The sequence below is a fragment of the Perna viridis genome, chromosome 8 (assembly GCF_037379345.1).
Source record: "Perna viridis isolate PV_CMFRI_1.1 ecotype Kerala chromosome 8, ASM3737934v1, whole genome shotgun sequence".
In the NCBI taxonomy this organism is placed as follows: Eukaryota; Metazoa; Mollusca; class Bivalvia; order Mytilida; family Mytilidae; genus Perna; species Perna viridis.
This window is the reverse complement of record NC_142452.1, coordinates 45,818,961-45,840,227: the sequence shown is the minus strand read 5'-3', so window position 1 is coordinate 45,840,227 and position 21,267 is coordinate 45,818,961. Positions and strand designations below refer to the sequence as shown.

The following is a 21,267-nucleotide window of genomic DNA, read 5'->3' as shown; positions in this document are numbered from 1 at the left end:
GGTTATAGATCATATTATTTTGTATTGTTTATAATCCGGTTTATATGGTCACTTTCAGCAATGTCTAAATTTTTCAGTTTTGATAGTTATGATTAGTCTTAGAGTAAAGTTTACTGGTAAGTGTTCACTAAGAGTGTGTCATTCAACCATACTTTATCATCACTATAACACTAATGACTTTGTATTATATATTATTGGTTATCTACTTGTAAGACAAGGGATACAACCAAATCCATGACCACCATCTTCCATCCACTTAAAAAATATATCCATTGTTCATAACAATGTTTGTAGTCTCCTACCTAAGATTGACTTGATTGAAGCTGTCGACCATGATATTATTGCTATTACCGAATCTCATTGACACTATTCCTGATGATAATATTAAACTAGATGGTTTTCAAAAACCTGCTAGAATTGACCGTAAACAACAGAAGTATGGTTAAATCTATAGAAGTAGAAGTAGAAGTCCGTTTTGTAGTTCCCATTCTGTTATTGTGGCTGATATAAATTTTAAACAACTGCCATATAAACGAACAATTAGAACAGTTAAACCATATTGATTGGGATGAAGAGTTTGATAATTGCAATAACATTGATGATATGTATTATAATTTTGTCAATGCTTATACCCACAATGTGAACAGATTTATTTCCACCAAAGAGGTCACAATTTTTCATGAAAAATGCTATACGTAGGAAGATGAGACAGAGGAATAGAATCCACTGCAAAGCTAAATCCTCTGAAAACCCTATTCATTGGCAAAATATATGGGAATTGAGAAATGAAGTAACAGACATGGTTAGAAAATCAAAAGAACAATATAGATTAACTAGTGAACTTACTGATACTGGCGAATTTTAAAATCAGTCTCTAAATTGTCAAAGATTCATCAACCAACTCCCCATTGAAAATCTGATGGTCAAATACTGCTTCATCCGACTGACAAGGCTGAGGTACTGAATACTCATTTTTGTAATATATCAATGATTGATAATGAACCTGAGTTACCTGGTGATATACCAGATCCTCCAGTTATGATGGAGGAATTTATCATAATGAAAATGAAGTTCTTGACCAATTGAAGATTTTAGACCAAAACAAACCAGCTGGTCCTGATGGTATTTCACCTCGAGTATTGAAAGAGGTTAAATTGGGGTTATTTAAATCCCTCACAAAACTTTTTAACTACTCTCTTCGTTTGAAACGGGTACCTCACGCGTGGAAATTTCTCATGTTACGCCTATTTATAAGAGTAAAGGTAGATCTCATGATACTTTAAACTACCGACCCACTTCTCTTACTAGTATTGTTTCAAAGATTATGGAGAAGGTACTATTTAAGCACCTTTTCAAATACATGAAGTTTAATAACTTACTTATTAAATATCAGTCAGGGTTTCAACCTGGTGATAGTACTGTAAATCAGCTCCTTGAGATTTATAATATTATTATTTCCAACCTTGACCAGGGCAAAGATGTCAGATTTATTTTCTGCGATAGATCTACATCCTTTGATAAGGTTTGACACAGAGGCTTAATACATAAGCTTAAGTCTTAAGGTATTCATCATTATCTTGTCAATAGATTGCTGCCTCTTTGAATGATAGATGTCAAAAGGTTGTTCTTGATGGGTTTGCCTCTAGTACACAGGGTATCTCAGCAGGTGTACCACAAGGTTCAGTACTCGGACCCTTCTTATTCTTGATATACGTAAATAGTACTGTTGATGATATAAGCAATCTCATTCGACTTTTCGCTGATGATACCTCACTATTTGCAATAATTGTTAATAAGGTTAATTATGTTACTTAATTTTTGACAAATGATCTCGGGCATGTTAATTCAAGGGCAAATAATAGGGCTGTGAATTTTAACCTGTCGAAAACTGAGAGCATGACTTTTTCACGAAGAAATATAAACTTCCCCGTTATTCACTTTGGTCAAGGTGGAGAAGAAATTGAGCAAGTTGACCATCATTTTCATTTTGGCTTAAATATCCAAAACCATGCAAATTGGAAGTTGCAAAAACATAAACTTACAACATTTTGCAAGATAATAAATGGTCTTACACCTGACTACATGCAAGAAATGGTCGCTTCATATTATTCAAGGCAATATAATTATGCCTTGCGACAGGAAGGTCAAAACTTTATTCTGCCTCAATGCAGGACATCATCTTATTATAATAGTTTTTTGCCTGCTTCTATTAGATAATGGAATGAACTTGATAATGAAAGTAAGAATTCACCAACTGTAAGTTCATTCAAAGTGAAACTTAATAAAAATATAAACACAATACTCCACCAAAGCACTTTGACTATGGAATAAGGAAATTCAATATCATGCTTTGTCAGTTGAGAAATGAAGCCAGTGATTAAAAATTCCACTTGTTTTCATGATTTCTTAGTAGATGATCCCTCTTGTCCATTCTGCTCAAGTCCATGTGAGGATAATTTTCATTACTTCTTTGACTGCCCAGCATATATTGATATTAGAAACATTCTTTTTGAAAATCTGTCACACGTGGATGTAGATGTTGATCTTGATCTCCTGTTATTTGGTGACCCAAACTTGAATTATGAGAACAACATGTTTATTATTAAACAAGTTCATCAGTATAGTAGAGATTCAAATAGATTTGTTTGACACTATTTTATCTAGTTAAATGATATTGTAAACCTCAAAACATCAACTATGTCTACTATTTGTATATACTTTACATCTTTGTTCTTTTTATTTTCATTTTCAATTCATATCAAATAGCTTATTATTTACATTTCTAGTGTCTGTAATATTTATATTTTTCCCTCTCTTGTATTTGGTCCTTTTCATTTCACTTGAAACTTCCTTTCTTCTTTCTTTTGTTTTGTTCTCTCTCTCACAATATTAACACCATTAATATACTGATGAAGATAACTGTTGTTGGCCTATGTAATTATCCTAGCTACTTTAATTCAGAAATTAAAATTTACAGTTTCTATGTAATAAAAGGCATTAGCAATAGGTCATTTCATATAGTGACAAATAATCAGTAATAATTCAAATTATTTATAGTCTATGCACTACTTGTGTTTATATATGTTACTCTAAAATCCATTGTCCAAAATGGCCATGGCCTGCTGCCACATGTCTATTGATTTATAATTCATATATCAACTGTTGTGTTATATTGATAATTGTAATTTTGTACCTTGTATCATGGAGAGGGCTTTATAGGCTTAGCCTGCTGCCCAATCCATTTCAGCTTTATACTAAATAAAATATTGTTTAAACTGAACACTTAAATTTGGTTGTGTTCTACTACAGAAAAGTACGGGACAAATTTCCCGCCAACACTTTTATTGTAAAACCAGTCAAAACATATCCCATAATATATAGCAGACTCAAGGAAATGAACACAGTAAAAGTTGTTTTAAAGACGTAACAAATGCATTATAATAGTTTCAACGATCATCTGGAGATATGATTAATTACTCCCTGCCTGGTCTTTAAATTAAATACTTAAATTGAATGTTTTTGCCGTTCACTGTTTATGTTTTACTGAGTGTAACAAGGTGATTGTCATTGAAGACATTTTATGATACAGAAAAAAACTACCAGTGTCGCCGTCTTCTACATAACTTAGTATAAAAACACGATAATCATACTTTTTTCAGTTGATGTATTTGTAATTACATGTAAATGAAAGACAGAAAAAATTAACGACAACATACAACCAAATAATGTTTGAATTAAAACATACTTTATATCATTACAGTTTTACGATGGTATGAAACGTAATGGTATTGTAAACCTCCAAAACTTTTATATGGTTAGCATTATAAATATTAGTATTGTGGTCTGCTTGATAGTAGTAGGTTGTATAACGTTCCTGTTTAAATGTAGCCATTTGCATATAGAACCAAATAATTCGCGAAAAAAAAGATAAATGGAGCGTGTTTCATGATTCGACAATGTTGGTCATGAATTTGTCTTCGCGTCGTTATTTGACTTTTTAGTTTATTTTAAAAAAGTGCCATCTCTCTTATATTGTGGGTTTTATTTTTTGTTGTTGTCGGGGTCTTTCAGAGCTTACTTAAAGGTGTGTTTACACTTACTGAAGAACTTTGCTAATTTCTGTAAGTATTCACTATTTTTATAAAATTTATACAATGGTACATTTATTGCGTTTCATTATATCTATTCCCTTTGCTATAATTATGAAACAATGATAAATGTATTGCAAATATATGTTTTTTTTTATTTAACAGGATATATAAGAGAACGATATCTCTAGGGATGGCTGTTTCTATGTTTTGTGAAAATGTGCAGATAGTGTGGCTTGTTAATGTGCTCTCGCCCTAGTCGTTCCCTTTGAAATAGCTTTCACAAAGTCAAGTCAGCTGTACAATACCTAGGTCCTCTTCCACATCCATGAACTAGTTCCATATCTTAAAAAAACACATGTAAAATTATTTTATCAACGTTTCCATTGAGGCTGTTGCCATTTCAAATGGTGAGATACGTCACTGTAAATAATCCATGGCCCACATTATATTTGTGTTTGAAATATCGGAATAAATATCGAAGCCGCTTTCATTCTAGTAGTCAACTTTTTTCCATTTGACAATATTGAGATCAACATAATTATTTAAACCTAGGTTTTTAAATACATGAAAGGTCACCAAACAAACAACAACAACAAAAAAATAACAAGATGGAAGTGATAGCAGTACAACACAAAAGTCTTTTTTGAAAAAGTGCTTGAAGAAAGAAGGAATTGTGGAAAACCATAAATCTGTGCTATCCTCTTTTGGTCTCTCTTTCAGGGACGATAACTGTGATTTTCCGTCTATGTACTGGATTCCTAAACTCCACAAGAATCCACACAAAGAACGTTATATAGCTGGATCTGCAAAATGTACCACCAAACCTCTTTCTAAACATTTAACTTCTATACTCACAGATGTCAAAGATGGTTTGCAGTCCTACCACAACACTTGTTACTCCCATAGTGATATTATTTCAATGTGGATCCTGAAAAATTCGACAGATCTTTTGTAGACAATCAGTTCAAGACTATTATCTGACTAAAATAGTGTTAAAACCTATGATTTTTCAACACTGTATACTTCTATTCCACATACTTAGTTAAAATCCCGACTTAAAAACATTATACATCGTTGTCTTTCCATAAAAGATGGTACACCTAGATACAAATATACTGGTTTTGGTAGAGATTCCTCATACTTAGTAAGAAATAATTCAAATCATCTTTCAAATATACAGAAGAAAATTTTAAAAAAATACTGGAAATTTTTAATCGACAACATATTTGTCCAGTGTGGTGGACGCGTTTTTCAACAAACGGTCGGCATTCCAATGGGAATCAATTGTGCTCTTCTACTTGCTGACATATTCCTTCACTCTTATGAGGCTGACTTTATAGCTGATCTGATCAGAAAGAAAGAATATCGTTTGGCTAGATCCTTTAATCTCAGTTTCTGTTATATAGATGACGTATTATCTTTAAACAATCCTAATTTGGGGGATTTGATACATCGCATCTACCCCAAAGAACTTGAGATAAAGGATACTACAGACAATGTAAAGTCAGCCTCATATTTTGACCTACACTTAGAAATCGATGGTAAAGGAAAACTATTGACCAAACTTTACCACAAACGTGATGACTTTTCATTCAATATTGTCAACTTTCCATTCATTTGTGGCAACATCCCTTCAGCATCTGCGTATGGAATGTTCATATCACAACTCACACGTTATGCCAGAGCTTGCCGAGACTACGCAGACTTTTTGTAACGCGCTAGAATTCTAATAAATAGGCTTCTGGAACAGGGTTATGTCGCTATAAGATTGAAGCTATTACTACAAAAGTTTTATGGTCGTCATCATGAACTCGTTATGGTGTATCCATCTGCGCCATGAAAAATGATTTGTTCAACGTGTCATAGTTTTCCTTTCCTCCTTCGTCTACCCCGGACTTGACTTTTTATGAGCAACTTGGCGGGTGTTTCTAGAAAAGCAGAGGACGTTTACCCCGAAGGTGAACCTGGTCCATGCTCCCAGTTTTTAGTGGAGTCCGAGTTGCTCATTTACTTTTGTTACTTTGTATGTATGATTTTAGTTATTTTATGTTCTTTGTTGTGTATGTCTGTTTTCCATGTCTGGTCTTTGTCCCAGGATTACATTTCTTTGATTACTGCTATAACCTTGGTTCTCTTGATTACTCTTGAAGCATGTTGAATCATTTCAAAATTTTAGAATTATTATGTTCACGTTTACAGCAACTATGCGACATCTTACATATTGCAATGTTTTGGTCAATCTTAATTATTTATACGATTGGTAAAATACATGTTTTGCGGCTTTCTTTCAACTACAGTGAATCTTTTCTAAGCCGAACCCTAAATAGTAAGAAAGCCCGTGTAAATAAGATATTTGTTAAAAGTCTTTTTATGAACATAACACCAATCGGACCCAAAGTCCAAATAAAATTCATTCAGATAGTTTCCATGGTCCTAGTTCGTCTCTCTATTAGGCTTCAGGCAAAGGATGGGACCAATAAGCATTATTCTCCCTACTCAAATAATTGGGTGAGGGCATTATCATAAATGTGGAAGAAAACTCAATAATAATGTTATTTGTATTGCATATTTTCACTTTCAAGTTTTAAGTAAAAGTTGTCATATATTCATTCAGGAAAAGGATATTTGGTCAAAGCTGGATCTCTATGTCCTTTAAAAAAGACTCCTAGAATGATAAACCATAAACTAATGTGACGAAGGTGAAACCTTTTAACGCTCCCGAAGTAACATTTATAATAAAAAAACAACTTAGTTTGATGATTTTTGTCAGCTCTGAGTTGATGATTTAAACATATTTTATTCAATAAATAAATTGAATAGGATTGGCAAGGCCTATATATATCCTCTCTATACAAGGCAACATATACAACATGCAGATAGACGATATTCACATGACTTGAAAACACACACACACACACACACACACACACACACACACACACACACACACACACACACACACACACACACACACACACACACACACACACACATAAGAGTACATTGATTGATAATGATTATATTCAAACACTTTTGTATTTAAATTAACATTTTACTTTAGAAAAATTTCTAATAGTAATTCTCTGTGCAATTTAAATTATAATGCATAACTTTTCCATTATCTTGAAATTAAACTCTTTTTTTATTTTTTTTTTTAATTTTAGAATATTATCAATATACATTTTTTGTAAACATTGATGGATAAAGTTCAAAGATTGAAAATTATTAACTCGATCTTGACAAAAGAGGTATTTTCTGCCTATTTCATGTTTACTAGACATCATGCACCGATTCCTTCATTAAGGAAGATGGAATTGATTTGAAATGATTTTTAATATCTAGCAATAATCAAATTAAAGTGCTTGATAAATATGTCATTTATAATGCAGATGAATAGATCAATAAATTAGTAATTTTTTTTAAATTAATATTTTATGAAAAATTAAATGTCTATCAGCAATATAATGTTAAGGTCTAAGCAGACAGACTCCAATGACCTCCTGTGGTAAGCATAGTAAGTGCAAGAGAACAAGAAATGATGATTATCTTCAATGTGGTCCCAACAGTGCGGACAGTTTTGGTTATCAGCCAAGTGATGAAGAAACGAATGTTGATTAAGATTGCTGGTTCATTCCTCATGCTCTGTTTGATATATTATACTCATAACCTTCAAGTATGGTAAATTTTGTAATGATATATATTTGTCCTAATGCATTATGCTAATTGTCATGGATTGATATGTCTATTGGCCAAAATGTCTGGCATTCATAAGGAATTATTGGTTGTCATGGTCCGAAATATCTTTTGGTCGAATCGTCCGGCCCTGGTTAACATTATGGTTCTTTAATTTGCGAGACGTCTTAAAAGATTTCTTTTATTGCAGTTAGTTTCACTTCATTCTGTTTCATTTTGTACAGTTAAATTATGTTTTTATAACGATTTGATTCATTTTATTTAATTGATTCGTTTCGATTCTTTCTTTTATCGATTATTTTCGTTTCGTTGTGGTTCATTTTCGTTTCGCAATATTTATGACCCGAGAATTTTGGGTAATATTGATTACGTAATTTTCGTAAATATCTGGGCGCCATACTGCAGACTATAAGGCCAACCCTATTTTGGAAAAGCTATGATTTGATTTGTATTTAATTATCGAAACTAGCAAATATTTTTTAGACTGGTTTGGTTCTCAATCGCACACATACAAGTATACGCAAATGAAGCTGCCATTATGCTGTTGAAAATGCAGGTAAAAACCGGATATTGATGTTTTTTTCTTGACATAAGTATACAGAACCAAGTTGATAATACAACCATATATATACTTTATTGCGCGAGTCACGGTTATTGGTTCGATTGTCGTGGTCCGAAATGTCTTTGGGTCGTTTTGGCAATCGCATGGAATTATGGGTAATAGTACTGTCCTAAATATTGGAGCGCCTTCTGTTGACTATTTGACAATCCGTATCTTGGAAAAAATATGATTTCTTTTGAACTTAATCAAAAACGCTACTGAGACTGGTTCTGTTCTCAATGAAATTTTTCGGAGTGTACGAAAATGAAGCTGCCATTATACTGTTTTTAAGTTCCTGAATTTACATGCCCATAAGTATACGTGACCCAGTTGATAATACAGCCATTTACGCTCCCTTTGGGAGCGTACCAATATTATGATATGGTCATGAAAATTCTTTCACCTGTAAAATATTGCGTTTCCGGTAATTCGTTCATCTAATATATATCAAAATACAACTGATCCACACGAAGAGAACAAATAGTGTATCATACTTTGTGGTAGATGCATCTCTAACCAGAAATTACTTTTAGTTGCTATATACGTATAATAGTGTAAAACATAAAACCAATGTGTGATTGTTTTTTACTTTATTCAACATATACTAATTAAATATGCATATAACTTTGTTTATTTATTTTGTGAACGAAAATAAATTTTATTTTTGATTTCTTTAAGCAAACAGATAAAAAAATGTTTGAATTTAAAAAATGGATATATTTTAAATTTACTAAAGGGAGATAATTCCACTTCTTCTACCAGGTGCTACAGAGTCTTATGTACTTCTTATCCTTTGATTTGATTGGTCGGGAGCCTTTATTTCACGATTGAAAGGTAAAATAAATAACAATTAATGTATTGTATGTTCAATTTATTGCCTACATATAAAGGTTATCTATAAAAGGTAATGATATATGATATTAACTAAATACAAATCTAAGTCAAAATGTGATTAGTTTTCACCGGATTTCACCGTACTTGACTTTGTTTTCTTCAATCATAGAATGTAAAGTGGCATATAATTGTTCGAACACTACATTTGAAGATGAACATACCATAAAGGATGCTTTAGTTCAATATTTTAATACATAAATGATTTCATTGTAACACTTAGTGTATCTGTACTATTGACATTACGCACATTTCTAATTTTATTTTTTAGATTCAATCAAAGATTATAGAAAGACCTTTCAATGCAACGTAGAAATATGTACTGATTACTGATGTTCAAAATTTACACAGAGAAACCTGACAACCGAACCAAAAACCTGTTCAAACCAGACACTTTTAACCGAACCTTGAATAATCCAAAAACCTGTTCAAACCAGACACTTTTAACCGAACCTTGAATAACCCAAAAACTTGTTCAAAGCAGACACTTTTAACCGAACCTTGAATAATCCAAAAATCTGTTCAAACCAGACAAGTCCCTTAACACACGTCTTAACAAAACAGATTTCATATTCAAAAAGGGGCTTAGTTAATCAGCGTATATCGTTTGAATTAAGGATGGAAGAGTTGAAGCACAAGTCCACGAAAGATGAACTTAATGATTTACTTATCTATTGTACAAAGTAACACGGAAAAAAATTCCTTGAGACGAAGAGAGACAGTGTTTCGCTTGCTGTATAACAAATAGAAATATCAAGAATAATTTACTTTGTATTGAAACTCACTTTCAGATGTTGAAATCTTACCTCACCTTCTGCATGGTACAAATTAAATGTATTTCACTATGAAAGTTCCGCAATATTTTTTGATGATTGTATCATTATGGGTCTGTTTGATTCTTTAATGAACCTATACTTCTAGTGACAAGCAGCAACGAAATAAAACTACTTATGTATTAGTACAGTTTCTTAAGAAGATGACCTTCAACTCATCACATAAAATGATTTATTATATTTTCTGGAATATTTTTATCCAGTAAATCATCGAAAAGGAATTTTGTGGTTTATTCAAATATAGGTACTGACTTGCACAGAATGTTTAAAATACCAGTTTACAAGATTTTGCCTTGTCACTTCCCGGATGGTTTTAGAAAAAAAAAACCAACTGTTTATGATATTGAAAATTTCAGAAAAAATCATGGAGAATGCTTTAAAAAAATCTTGTCAAATAGGTTAAAAAGTGCAAAGATTTAAGTATCAGTCTTTGTAATAATCATGCAAATTCTGTAATATGTGACACACACCCAAAAGGACACATTTGTAAGTCGCTAATATTGTCAGCGACTTCTGCACTCGTAATTTTAGTACTTAATATTCGCATACGATTTCAATAAATAAGTAGTTATACGCCACGAAATGTTGCAGATCCTCGCCTTATTTACCGCCATTGCGTAATAGTTCTGGCTTCATACGAGATAAAAAATATACTTCTTAAAGTATCATATATGTGTGTTCTACGAGTGTTTCTTGCTTGTACGAGAACGGAAAGTTTACATGAAATGATATATTAACATTACCACGCCGATATTTATGAATATTTATTGCCAGCTGCTTAATCTGGTTCCTAAGTTGGTTCCCTGATCAATATCATAAGGGACCCAATGATCGCTACAATGTACCTCTTTTAAATCATCATACACATGTCTATGCTTTTTTTGTTGTTGTTTTTTTTTTTTGTTGTTGTTTTTTTTTTTGTTGTATTAGAACGGGAAGTTTATATTAAAAGATGAAATGATCGGTTAGCATTGGATTTACCCCCTGTTCCTCATAGCTCTGTGTAAAAGGTTATCATTTTATTTCAAAAATTAAGACTGTTTCTGAAACGGAAAAACATTACTACATTTTATAAGTGCATTTTGCTTCTTGTGATGTGAAGCCTAATCTCCATACTGATTTCTAAACATACCCCTATCATGTGAAAGAGTAATCAAGAGAACCTAGGTTCTAGCGATAATCAAAAGAATGTAATCCTGGGACAAAGACCAGACATGGAAAACAGACATACACGACAAAGAACATAAAGTAACTAAAATCATACATACAAAGTAACAAAAGCAAATGAGCAACTCGGACTCCTTTAAAAACTGGGAGCATGGACCAGGTGCACCGGTAGGGTAAGCGTCCTCTGCTTTTCTAGAAACACCCACCGAGTTGCTCATAAAAAGTCAAGTGCGGGGTAGACAAATGAAGAAAGGAAAACAATGACCCGTTGATTATTTCGTTGCTGCTTGTCAACAAACAGACCCATAAGTATTAATGATACACTCATCAAAAATATTGCGGAACTTTCATCGTGAAATACATTTAATTTGTACCATGCAGAAGGTGGGGTAAGATTTCAACATCTGAAAGTGAGTTTCAATACAAAGTAAATTATTCTTGATATTTCTATTTGTTATACAGCAAGCGAAACACTGTCTCTCTTCGTCTCAAGGAATTTTTTTCCGTGTTACTTTGTACAATAGATAAGTAAATCATTAAGTTCATCTTTCGTGGACTTGTGCTTCAACTCTTCCATCCTTAATTCAAACGATATACGCTGATTAACTAAGCCCCTTTTTGAATATGAAATCTGTTTTGTTAAGACGTGTGTTAAGGGACTTGTCTGGTTTGAACAGGTTTTTGGATTATTCAAGGATTATTGTGAAAACACTGGGATTTCCCATGCTATTTATAGACCCTTCACCTCTAGTGACCTTTACTACACTGCAAGTCTGCTAACCGCACATGACAATGCTGAGGATTGTGAGCTGACATGTGTGGAATCATGCAGATATATAGTCCTCTGCAGGTTAAAATTAAGGTAAAGTCCTGAGAAGCTAAGCCATTGAAATTTGTGAAATTAGCATTGAAGCTTATGGGAAGTGGAATAAGTAGTTTCTAGCATTTAAAACATTCAGGTCATCACGGTTACGAAAAAGTACGCAATCATATCAAGGAAACCAAGATTTTTTAGCGGAAGTCACCCGATTTTAGAGCATATCACATTCGTAACGTAGCATTTCGGATGTTGAAAGTAAGTCAAAATCAGTGACAGAGAATATTTGACGATTGGCGACTCTGAAGACTTCAGTCTTTGATTAAAAATGAGTGACGCTCCGGGTGGCTCTCTTGTTCACATTTATAGGGTAGAACTCGGCATTATTCGCCCCTGATATTGAGGAAAATATGCATTTTTTCCCGTGAAATTTCTTTCCACTAAATAATGTCCTACCCTTAATCTTGGATACCCTTAGGTCCATACAATAGGTAAAAATAATGTGTAATGGCACATATATTCAATAACAAAATGATGAGCTTAATCACATTTATACCATGTTACAGCACCCGCATCTGTTAAGCGTACGTGCAAATGTAACCTAACAAGCCCCAGCTATGCCTTTATTGTGAAGTGCGGGAAATAATGTACTACATGTTTCCTCTATAGTAGAAACAGTAAAGGTTGTTGTGTCCTTGTTTTAAAAATGTGTCACATTTTGTGGTATTCTGTTAGTACATAACAAATCCACAGGTTATGATTTCATATTCATGATAAAAGGTTACTCGGTTTAAAGTTAAATGGCTTTTTTTTTTTTTTTTTTTTTGTTATGTAAATAAGGCAATATTATGGGGTAAGAGTTTGAATTTTTTTACAGTTTTAATTAGTCGTGGAGCACGTTCCTCATACAGCAACAAAAAGCAGAGAACTAGATACATCAATACCAACCATATATGTTGCAAATATCGATATGCTGCAAGTGCAGTTATTTATCAACACTTGGATATAAAACGCGGTTTTATAGTTAAGAGTATTTGAGGTTGTAAATGCTTTCTGATGTTACAATCCAATTGATATATCTATAATTGAAATAAAATACCGTAGAGTTTATGGATATAACAACAATGTTTCTCAGACATATTTTTTGGTATAAATATCCTTAAGTTTAGATTATCTACAGGAAACTGTTATTGCTACTGTTTGAAAAGCACTTATGACAGCATATGAAGAAACGATAACCTCTTATAATTAACCCACACAATGAAAAAATAATTAAAAAAAGCAAATTCAAATACAGTATAAATATTTAAATATAGAGTTATTGTTTAACTTATTTTATTTTCCAGTTTATTCTTTGATCCGCCATTTCATGTAATATATACTATTTCTCTTCCTGATTTGTGATGATATGTTTTGTTAATTTTTATATTACTTTAATTCATAAGCGTTTTTTACAGTTTGTGTTCAGTATCATTGTGGGACACCCTTTTTCTATTTAAAAATGTTATAACAAATAAAAATATGAAACAAAAAAAAATATGTATATACGAGATATCATAAATTTGATTGCATTTACTATATTATAAATGATTAAATAATTATACGAGGAATTTTTCAGCTGTCAAATTGTTGTTCATTAGCCGAATTAGAACGAGTTCTGCGGTAGTTAAAACGTGCTTTTGTGGCATCGGGTTGCTCAATGAAGTTACTTTGTTTTTATTGACATTAAAAAAAAACGGAAATAGTGGTTGCGGTAGGTTTTATTGAGAAAATCGTTATCATTTTATATCTTGTTGGTTTATGCGGTTATAACAGACAAGCATGCCTTATTTAACTTAACAAATTTGATGTGATTGAATTAAAATTACATCATAATGAAACCAGCAGGGTTTTCGCCGTCGTGGTTTTATTGAAGGGCGTTTTTGCTACAACTTGCATACTTAATCGAGTCATGCACACGGAAGTTATTTGTTATCAATAGGTAAAGTGCTTTAGGTAAATTTCTGAAGAACAATAGACTTACTGATTAAAATGACATCACCCGTTGTCTTTTTAGATGATTTTACAGGTTTTTACTTCCAAATTCATAGAACAATAGCTTATTTTTACTGGTTTTTGTGGTATTAAGGCTGGTGTAAAAAACACATCATGATGTCATTTTCTTGTTAAACATCGTGAATTACAATAATGTCTAGTACATGGAAACGTAAATTTGGCAACAATTCAGGATATTTCTGTTGTTCTTTTTTTTGCTAATGTCAGGGAAGGACCAAACTTGTTTTATCTACAATAAGTGAATGGCAAGACCCTGAGTGACCCTGAGTACTGATATTTTGAAATGACGTCAAACCAAAGTAATTTTTAATGCAATTTTATGGAATTTGTTGATGTATTACTCAGTATTATAAAAAGCTTCATTTCACTAAAAAGGGGGAAAAAATGAGGAACCACAAAGTAAAATCAATGGTATTTAAAAAAAAAAAACCAAATATTTTTGTTAAATTCAAGGTTAAAATAAATCATGATATTGGCATCGCAAAACATGTATTTTAATGACATTACAGTCATAGAAAGTAAACTAATAAACATCTGAATTCTTCAATTCGAAACCGAAAGTGCGGTTTGTTTCAGGCTTGTATATATACATAGAATTAAACATCTGAATTCTTCAATTCGAAACCGAAAGTGCGGTTTGTTTCAGGCTTGTATATATACATAGAATTAAAAAGTACTTGAAAGTTAATATATTTTATTATAAACAAGATCTTTAATTAATTATCTAGGTATTATACAATAAATTCATTTTTTAATAGAAACAATAAAAATGTATAAAAATAAATAAATAAATAAAGTTACGCACACTGTAACTGGGACACGAATATATATACACACGACAAAATTTATCACAGAAAAATAGAGACGATCTTTCTCATTCGTTTAGGAAAGAAAGACACATTTCAAGTATAACACATTCTTCATACTGTTAATTACAATACTGATAAAACAAAATATGTTATTCTCTTTCAATATTCAGGCAAACGGTACACAATGGTGCTTCAAACTAGAGATTTATTTTCAGGATATGATTCTTCAATTCCAACAGGTAAAGACAAAATCTTTCAATTCGGTTTGACGAAATTGATAATGCATGCAAATTAAACAAAACTCGTTGCAAACGAGAATTGATTAATGCCTACAAGATTTGTTTTCTGAAAATCAGTAAGGAAATTGTTTATTTCTTGCAGTAATATGACGACCCAAATCTGTGTCATTAAGATTTATAGATTTGCATATGCATAATGTTGATTTTACATAAGTTTGCCTGATATTCTTTTCATTAAAAATGTCACATTTTTTTTCCCATTTTTCAAGGATTTCAATCATCTATAGATAAGCAGGCCGGCATAGATATATGGCTACATAATCCATATATCCTTTAAAATTTTGGAATAATCTTCCATGTCCGATTTGGAGAGCGGCTTGACTTTTCTGTAGTTTTCCAATCGCCCACGCGTCACTCAAGATACCATTGTTTCTCCCCTCTAGCTTGTATCCATCATGAACATAATATGCTTCATTCCAATTACCGGTCTACAAAACAGATGCTCATTTTATCTACTGAATCTGGTATGTTATAATACAAATTAAAAAGGATACCGCCATGGTTGCCCAATGTCACATCTTTATTTTTGAAATATCTTGTTTTGTAAAAAAAATATTTTTAGACACTGACATACTAAGCCGACATTTGAAGACATACATTTGTCAAACTATTGTCATTTATCTTTCAATACAACTTTAAGATAAGTTTTAGAATGACGTCAAACATAAATTTTAAAATACAATTTGATGTATTAATGGCCATTGTAGTTATGAAAAATGAATTTCTTTCAAAAGATTAATGTAATTATTGTTATATAGAATAATACATTTCTATATTTAAAAGAAATATTAAAATCAAACTATCAAGACGGTGATTTATGTACATAGCACGACACGTTAACTATGTGAGCCAGACAAGTAATAAATATTTGATAAAAGTTCATGGATGATCTCATTGTTTCAAGATTGTCTTATGTAGCTATAAGTACTTAAAACATTCTTCCCTTGCCTTGCAGCAAAAATTAAGATATAAAGACTCAAATGTACTTTTTGATTTATGTTGTTATGATTATTCAAGGTCAAAATTAAAATGTACATGTACTACTTCATATTCACATTTCTATGAAGCAAGCGAAATTAGATTAATATTGTAATAAATTGTAATTATGACAAAATACCAGTTTTTTTTTTATTTTTCACATCATAAAATACTAGATATACAAGTGAATAGTATGGAAATTAATTAAATCATAAATTTTAATGCTGCTGATGAGAAGTTTCTCCCTGAAACACGTGTGCAGCATATCGGAATTTGCAAAATATATAATTGTTTTTTTTTATATTTCAGTCAACTTTCGTTGTCATTTCAATGTTGAAACTTGCATTTTCATGCTGTGGCAGTCCTTTTACAAAAGGTTACTTAGTAAACGTTTATGCCTATCTCGTATCAATATGAAATACGTTTTATTGTATTTAAATAAATTTTATAACATTGCTAATTTTGTCAAGTGAACATATTTGTCGGTACCAAGTTTCAAAAAAAATAATTAGCGTTATGTTGTGTTTCGCTGGTACACTACGCGAATATTAATACGTTTACGGCAGTTTGTAAGAAGCGAAGCGCTTCTGTTAAAAGTAAGTTCTAAACAAACTCAGGTATTGTCAATTTTAGATATAGACATTTGTTTATCAGCACATTAAGGTTCAGCCAAAGTCAATATCTAAGAAATTCCTTAATGAAATGTTATATAGAAGTTATAAAACATATGTTCCTAGGCTTGACTTGTGCTTGTGTGTCATATACATATAAAGATGCATTTAGCAATGTTTCAGTGCTTAATTTAATGCATTATTAAAACTATGAATGAAAACATTTCATTAAGAAATGTCCTAGATATTGACTTTAGCAGAACCTTAAACATTATACACAAGTCTCCATAATGTCTTTTTCGGACTAATGCCGGGTTACTAATAATGTTCGGTAATTTCCAATCACAGAGAGAGAAAGAGGAAAAAGAACATCCGATTTAGACAAATGTCACCAAACTAAATTGCACAAAGACCTCTGCGCTCTGTGAAACTTTAAGACCAGATTTTACTACTGATATTATAATCTATGTTTAATTTCATTTTTTCGCATTTCTTAGTTTTAACAATATTTTGAAGGAATATGCTTTGTATTTATATTCTTACCATTGCAGGTGTATGGAATGTTGTAACGGCCTCATTTTCACATTTGGCCATGTAATGTATATTTCTTCTGCTCTTCACCATAGCAACAGAAGGCACGTGATCACAACAATCATCACCATTACTCAAAAGTGCTTCAAGTCTGTCACTGCCTGAATGGAAGTATCTCATTTTGACGACAAAGTCTGTGTATGTTTCGAAATTTGCGAATCGTTTAATAACCAATTTAGACTTTCCATCGAAATAGCCATATCCGCTTCCATCTACTGTCACGCCCATGTTATCTATGGCGTTGTTCTTTCCGGAATGGTCGTTGGTGTCATTACCGAAAGATATAAATACTTCTGGTTTGCATTCTGTAGGGAAAACAAACTAATGATAAAGATATTGTTTTCTTCGAACAGCGACAGATTTTTAAAGATCATCAAACAGTGGCTTTTTTGCACATGCATTCAGATTACAAAATTTTCGATATGAAATACAAATGGTAATAATAACGAAATGTTCATATATATTAAATAGTAACTGTAACTGCAGTTTATTCTATGTGTGTATATAGATATTGTATCGTTATGGAAAAGCATTTTTATCATATAAATGTGCTTTAGCTTTTTGCCTTCCTACAATACAAAAATGTGAAAATACAAACCTTTGTGTCCTGGAATGAATGAAGTGTGGAAGGAGCACTGACAATCTGCGGGATTATAATGTGTACCAGGTGCGCACGGCATTTTTATCCAACCGTGACCAGGAGCATATTGTTCATACCATCCTTGATCATCAAGTATTGGCCTGGAATCACATGAGCCCTCGTGATGTATGGTTGGTGGACAAGGGTCTGTTGGTCCATCGTACTCTTCGCAGCCTTGATATTGCTTGTAAATAAATCCTTCGGGACAGCACATACCCCTTGACATCCCAAGGTAGCACTGCCAGTATGCACGGTTGTTAGTAATAGTTCTGTATGGGTAAGATAGTAGACCGGGGAGAGCACATTTTTCTGAAAGGAGAGAAATGTAAAGTATGTTAATTAACATCGCTTTCATAACAAGTTTGCTGTTTGACAGCATATTCCTATCAAACCAATCTAAAGCCAATTTATTTTTATGTTGACAATATAACATACAAGTAGCATTTCACACAATTTAGAATTTCAGAAAGATTTGAAACATTGTTAAATTTCAAGGGGTTTTGCAGTATTTCTTTTATGTTATATTCATCGAATATTCGAAAAAAGATGGAGCGCTTTCATACATCAAAGGGTGCATTGCTTTAATTTAAAATACAATAATGCATGGATATATGTAAAATACTTTCATAACTTGAATTCGTTTACATTTTAATTCAATTTCTTGCTTAAATATATGTGAACAATAATCTGGGATATTATAAGTGAATATTTTATAACATAACATTGTAAAATATTTTTTTTAATTTAAAGATAAGTTGTGTTTATCATATAATAACTGCCACCAACCTTTTAAGCATTGCACTTCTGATGCAGGCATACAGCTGAGCCTGTTCTGAGACCAGTATTGTCCGAACGGGCACTGTCTATATACAGCTAGACTTTCCTTGTTTGCTCCGAAGTAACACTGAGTGAATTTATCACAGTCCTCAGGATGGGGGTTAAATCCTACCCCATTTGATAACTTGCAGTTTTCACAAGGACCTAATAAAATATATTTCGATGTATATGAGCTTATCTTTAAGTGGACGAAAATGTAGAAATTTGAGAATCCACGACACTGCATACATACAAATGGCTTGAATTTTTTAAGAAGAAAATTTATTTCTTGTCACGTCAATTTGGTTTAATTCTTGCTTCTCCCATATTGTTAAAAATAAAAACTTATCGTTTTCATTATTTCTGAATAACTAAAATTATATTTTCGTAGGAATTGATATGAAAGTCAGACCAATGCATTGATGATATGATGTAATATTAACATGTAAATAATGAAAAAAATGAGGCATGACTATACTCAATTATACTGAAAATGAGTTAAGAGAAGTTGATACGCTACAATGAATTTTACCTGCTGTCGGAGCCATTGTTGAAATTTGGGGGTGATCTGTTGATGTGGGTGGTGGTGTTGTTGTAGTAGTTGTGGTTGTTGTGGTGGTGGTGGCAGTTGTCGTTGTTGTTGTTGATGTTGTTGTTTCTGGTGCCAAAGATTGCACTAAAATGAAAAGAAAATGAATCATCAAAAATTAAAAATTTAAATATTCTACATTTCTACGATGCAAGCATTTTGAAATCAATAAATATCTTTCCAATGAGTGCGATGTAGGATTCTTATCTATAACATAGAATTACTAAGTTGAGAACATGCATACATTATATATGTACATAAGTTTTTTTTATATGAAATATCTTATAATAATCCACAATTGAAACATTGTAATACAGTATCATTATTTCTTTTCAAGCAGGATAAACGGCTAATGAAAATGCTGAGAGCATATATCCTAGTATAAACTTACCGGTACAAAGCGAAGAGACGACACGCTCTTTCGATGTCAATAAACCCGATGGGTTGGTGAACGAATACACATTTTGATTTTGGTCGGATGCAATGCCCATCAGTTCCATTACTTGGACAGAATCAGAAACGCTGATTGCGTGCATATTAACACCATCTTCTTTTACTTGAAACGCCATCTGAATTGCCTGACCAGGGTCGATTGAGTTGTCACTTAAAATTACAACCCCCACTTTCGGAACACCTCTTGTTTTATACTGGTCTATGAACACTTTAAGCATGTCTTCAATACCAGCCGTGGTATTAACAACAGGTCCAGTTTGTTTTATTCTTCTGATTTGTTTCTTTAGTTTTTGTTTATTTCTCGTGAGTCGGATTTCTGTAGTAACTTTGTCGCTATAAGCTATGACACCCATTCGCGCGCCCTTTATACCAACGTTTAAATCATCCGATAACATTATCAATGTTTGTTTTAAAATACTGAATTTTATCCCTGATAAATTGTTTGATGTATCAACCACAAAAAGGACATCCATGTTTTTCTGGCATCCTGAAAAAAAAATATATAGATTGATTTTCTTTTAAGTTCATTGACAGTCATTGTTTCGAATGAAAACATTTGATAATTATGTTGAATTTAGGCAGTATATATTTAATTAAAATGTTACGTTTTAATTCGATTTCTAATTTCCTAGAAAAGGTTTTTAATTTCAATTAATGCAATTAAAAAAATGAAAATGGATCATTATAAAACTAAGATATTTCGATTGTTCCAGTTTTTGTATTTTTTTCGACCCATTTTTTTAAGTAAAAACATCTTAACATTAGTGTCAGTTCAAATGTTTATTGCATTAAATTTTTCATTAATTATGGGTTCAAAAGATCTAATATAAATGTAAATATAATCTACTAATTTATACATAAGGATAACAATTATACCTTACTTAACACATACCTTTTGAAGATACAACGCTTATGAATAATATTATACTGCATAATGTACAGAGCACATTGCTTTTCAAATTTCCAAACATTGTTAAATTTAAATAAAGATGGTCTGCTATAAGTTAAACCTTTTGAATTATGATTAAGGTTGAATCAAAAGCCAAATATATACCAAAATCTTTTCAATTATTTTGCAAACTAATATTTCCTTGTCCGACCCAAAGTAGTCAATAAGCCTATATTTGTGACGTAAATCCGCGGCAAACGTTACGTCATAATCTCAGGTTAGCAAATTAAAGATCCCAAATAGGTGGTAGTTTTCACGTTTGCATTACAATTGTTCTAAAAATAGCACATTACATGCAATGGTGATACATTACTGTATTCGAATATATTTTGACAAATGGTTTGTGGTGTTAGTACATTTTGACGTATACAAATGAAGTGAAAC

At 31.9% G+C, this 21,267-nt stretch overlaps 1 protein-coding gene and 1 long non-coding RNA gene across 2 annotated transcripts; one reads left to right on the top strand and one right to left on the bottom strand.

Moving 5' to 3' along the window:
• The first annotated feature begins 7 nt into the window (after positions 1-7).
• Positions 8-10,502, top strand: LOC148610721 (uncharacterized). The gene is made up of 3 exons (XR_015924745.1): positions 8-116; positions 9,122-9,219; positions 9,548-10,502. It is a non-coding gene; the product is annotated as an uncharacterized LOC148610721 (long non-coding RNA).
• A 4,958-nt stretch (positions 10,503-15,460) lies between these two features.
• LOC148610720 (protein PIF-like) lies at positions 15,461-20,416 on the bottom strand. The gene is made up of 6 exons (XM_088543224.1): positions 19,873-20,416; positions 19,425-19,568; positions 18,863-19,057; positions 18,035-18,385; positions 17,389-17,741; positions 15,461-15,684 (listed from the first exon to the last, which is right to left on the bottom strand). The coding sequence occupies exons 1-6, from the start codon at positions 20,405-20,407 to the stop codon at positions 15,478-15,480; spliced, it is 1,785 nt and encodes a 594-aa protein (XP_088399350.1). The 5' UTR covers positions 20,408-20,416; the 3' UTR covers positions 15,461-15,477.
• Between the last annotated feature and the right edge of the window lie 851 nt (positions 20,417-21,267).

Bases quoted from the DNA above. Each gene is read 5' to 3' on its own strand.
- LOC148610720 (XM_088543224.1), bottom strand. From the start codon at position 20,407: ATGGATGTCCTTTTTGTGGTTGATACATCAAACAATTTATCAGGGATA. The intron at 17,742-18,034 runs GTTTGTATTTTC...TTTTCCCTACAG, and splicing joins ATTCATTCCAGGACACAAAG to AATGCAAACCAGAAGTATTT. The intron at 15,685-17,388 runs GTAAGAATATAA...TCTGTTTTGTAG, and splicing joins CATTCCATACACCTGCAATG to ACCGGTAATTGGAATGAAGC.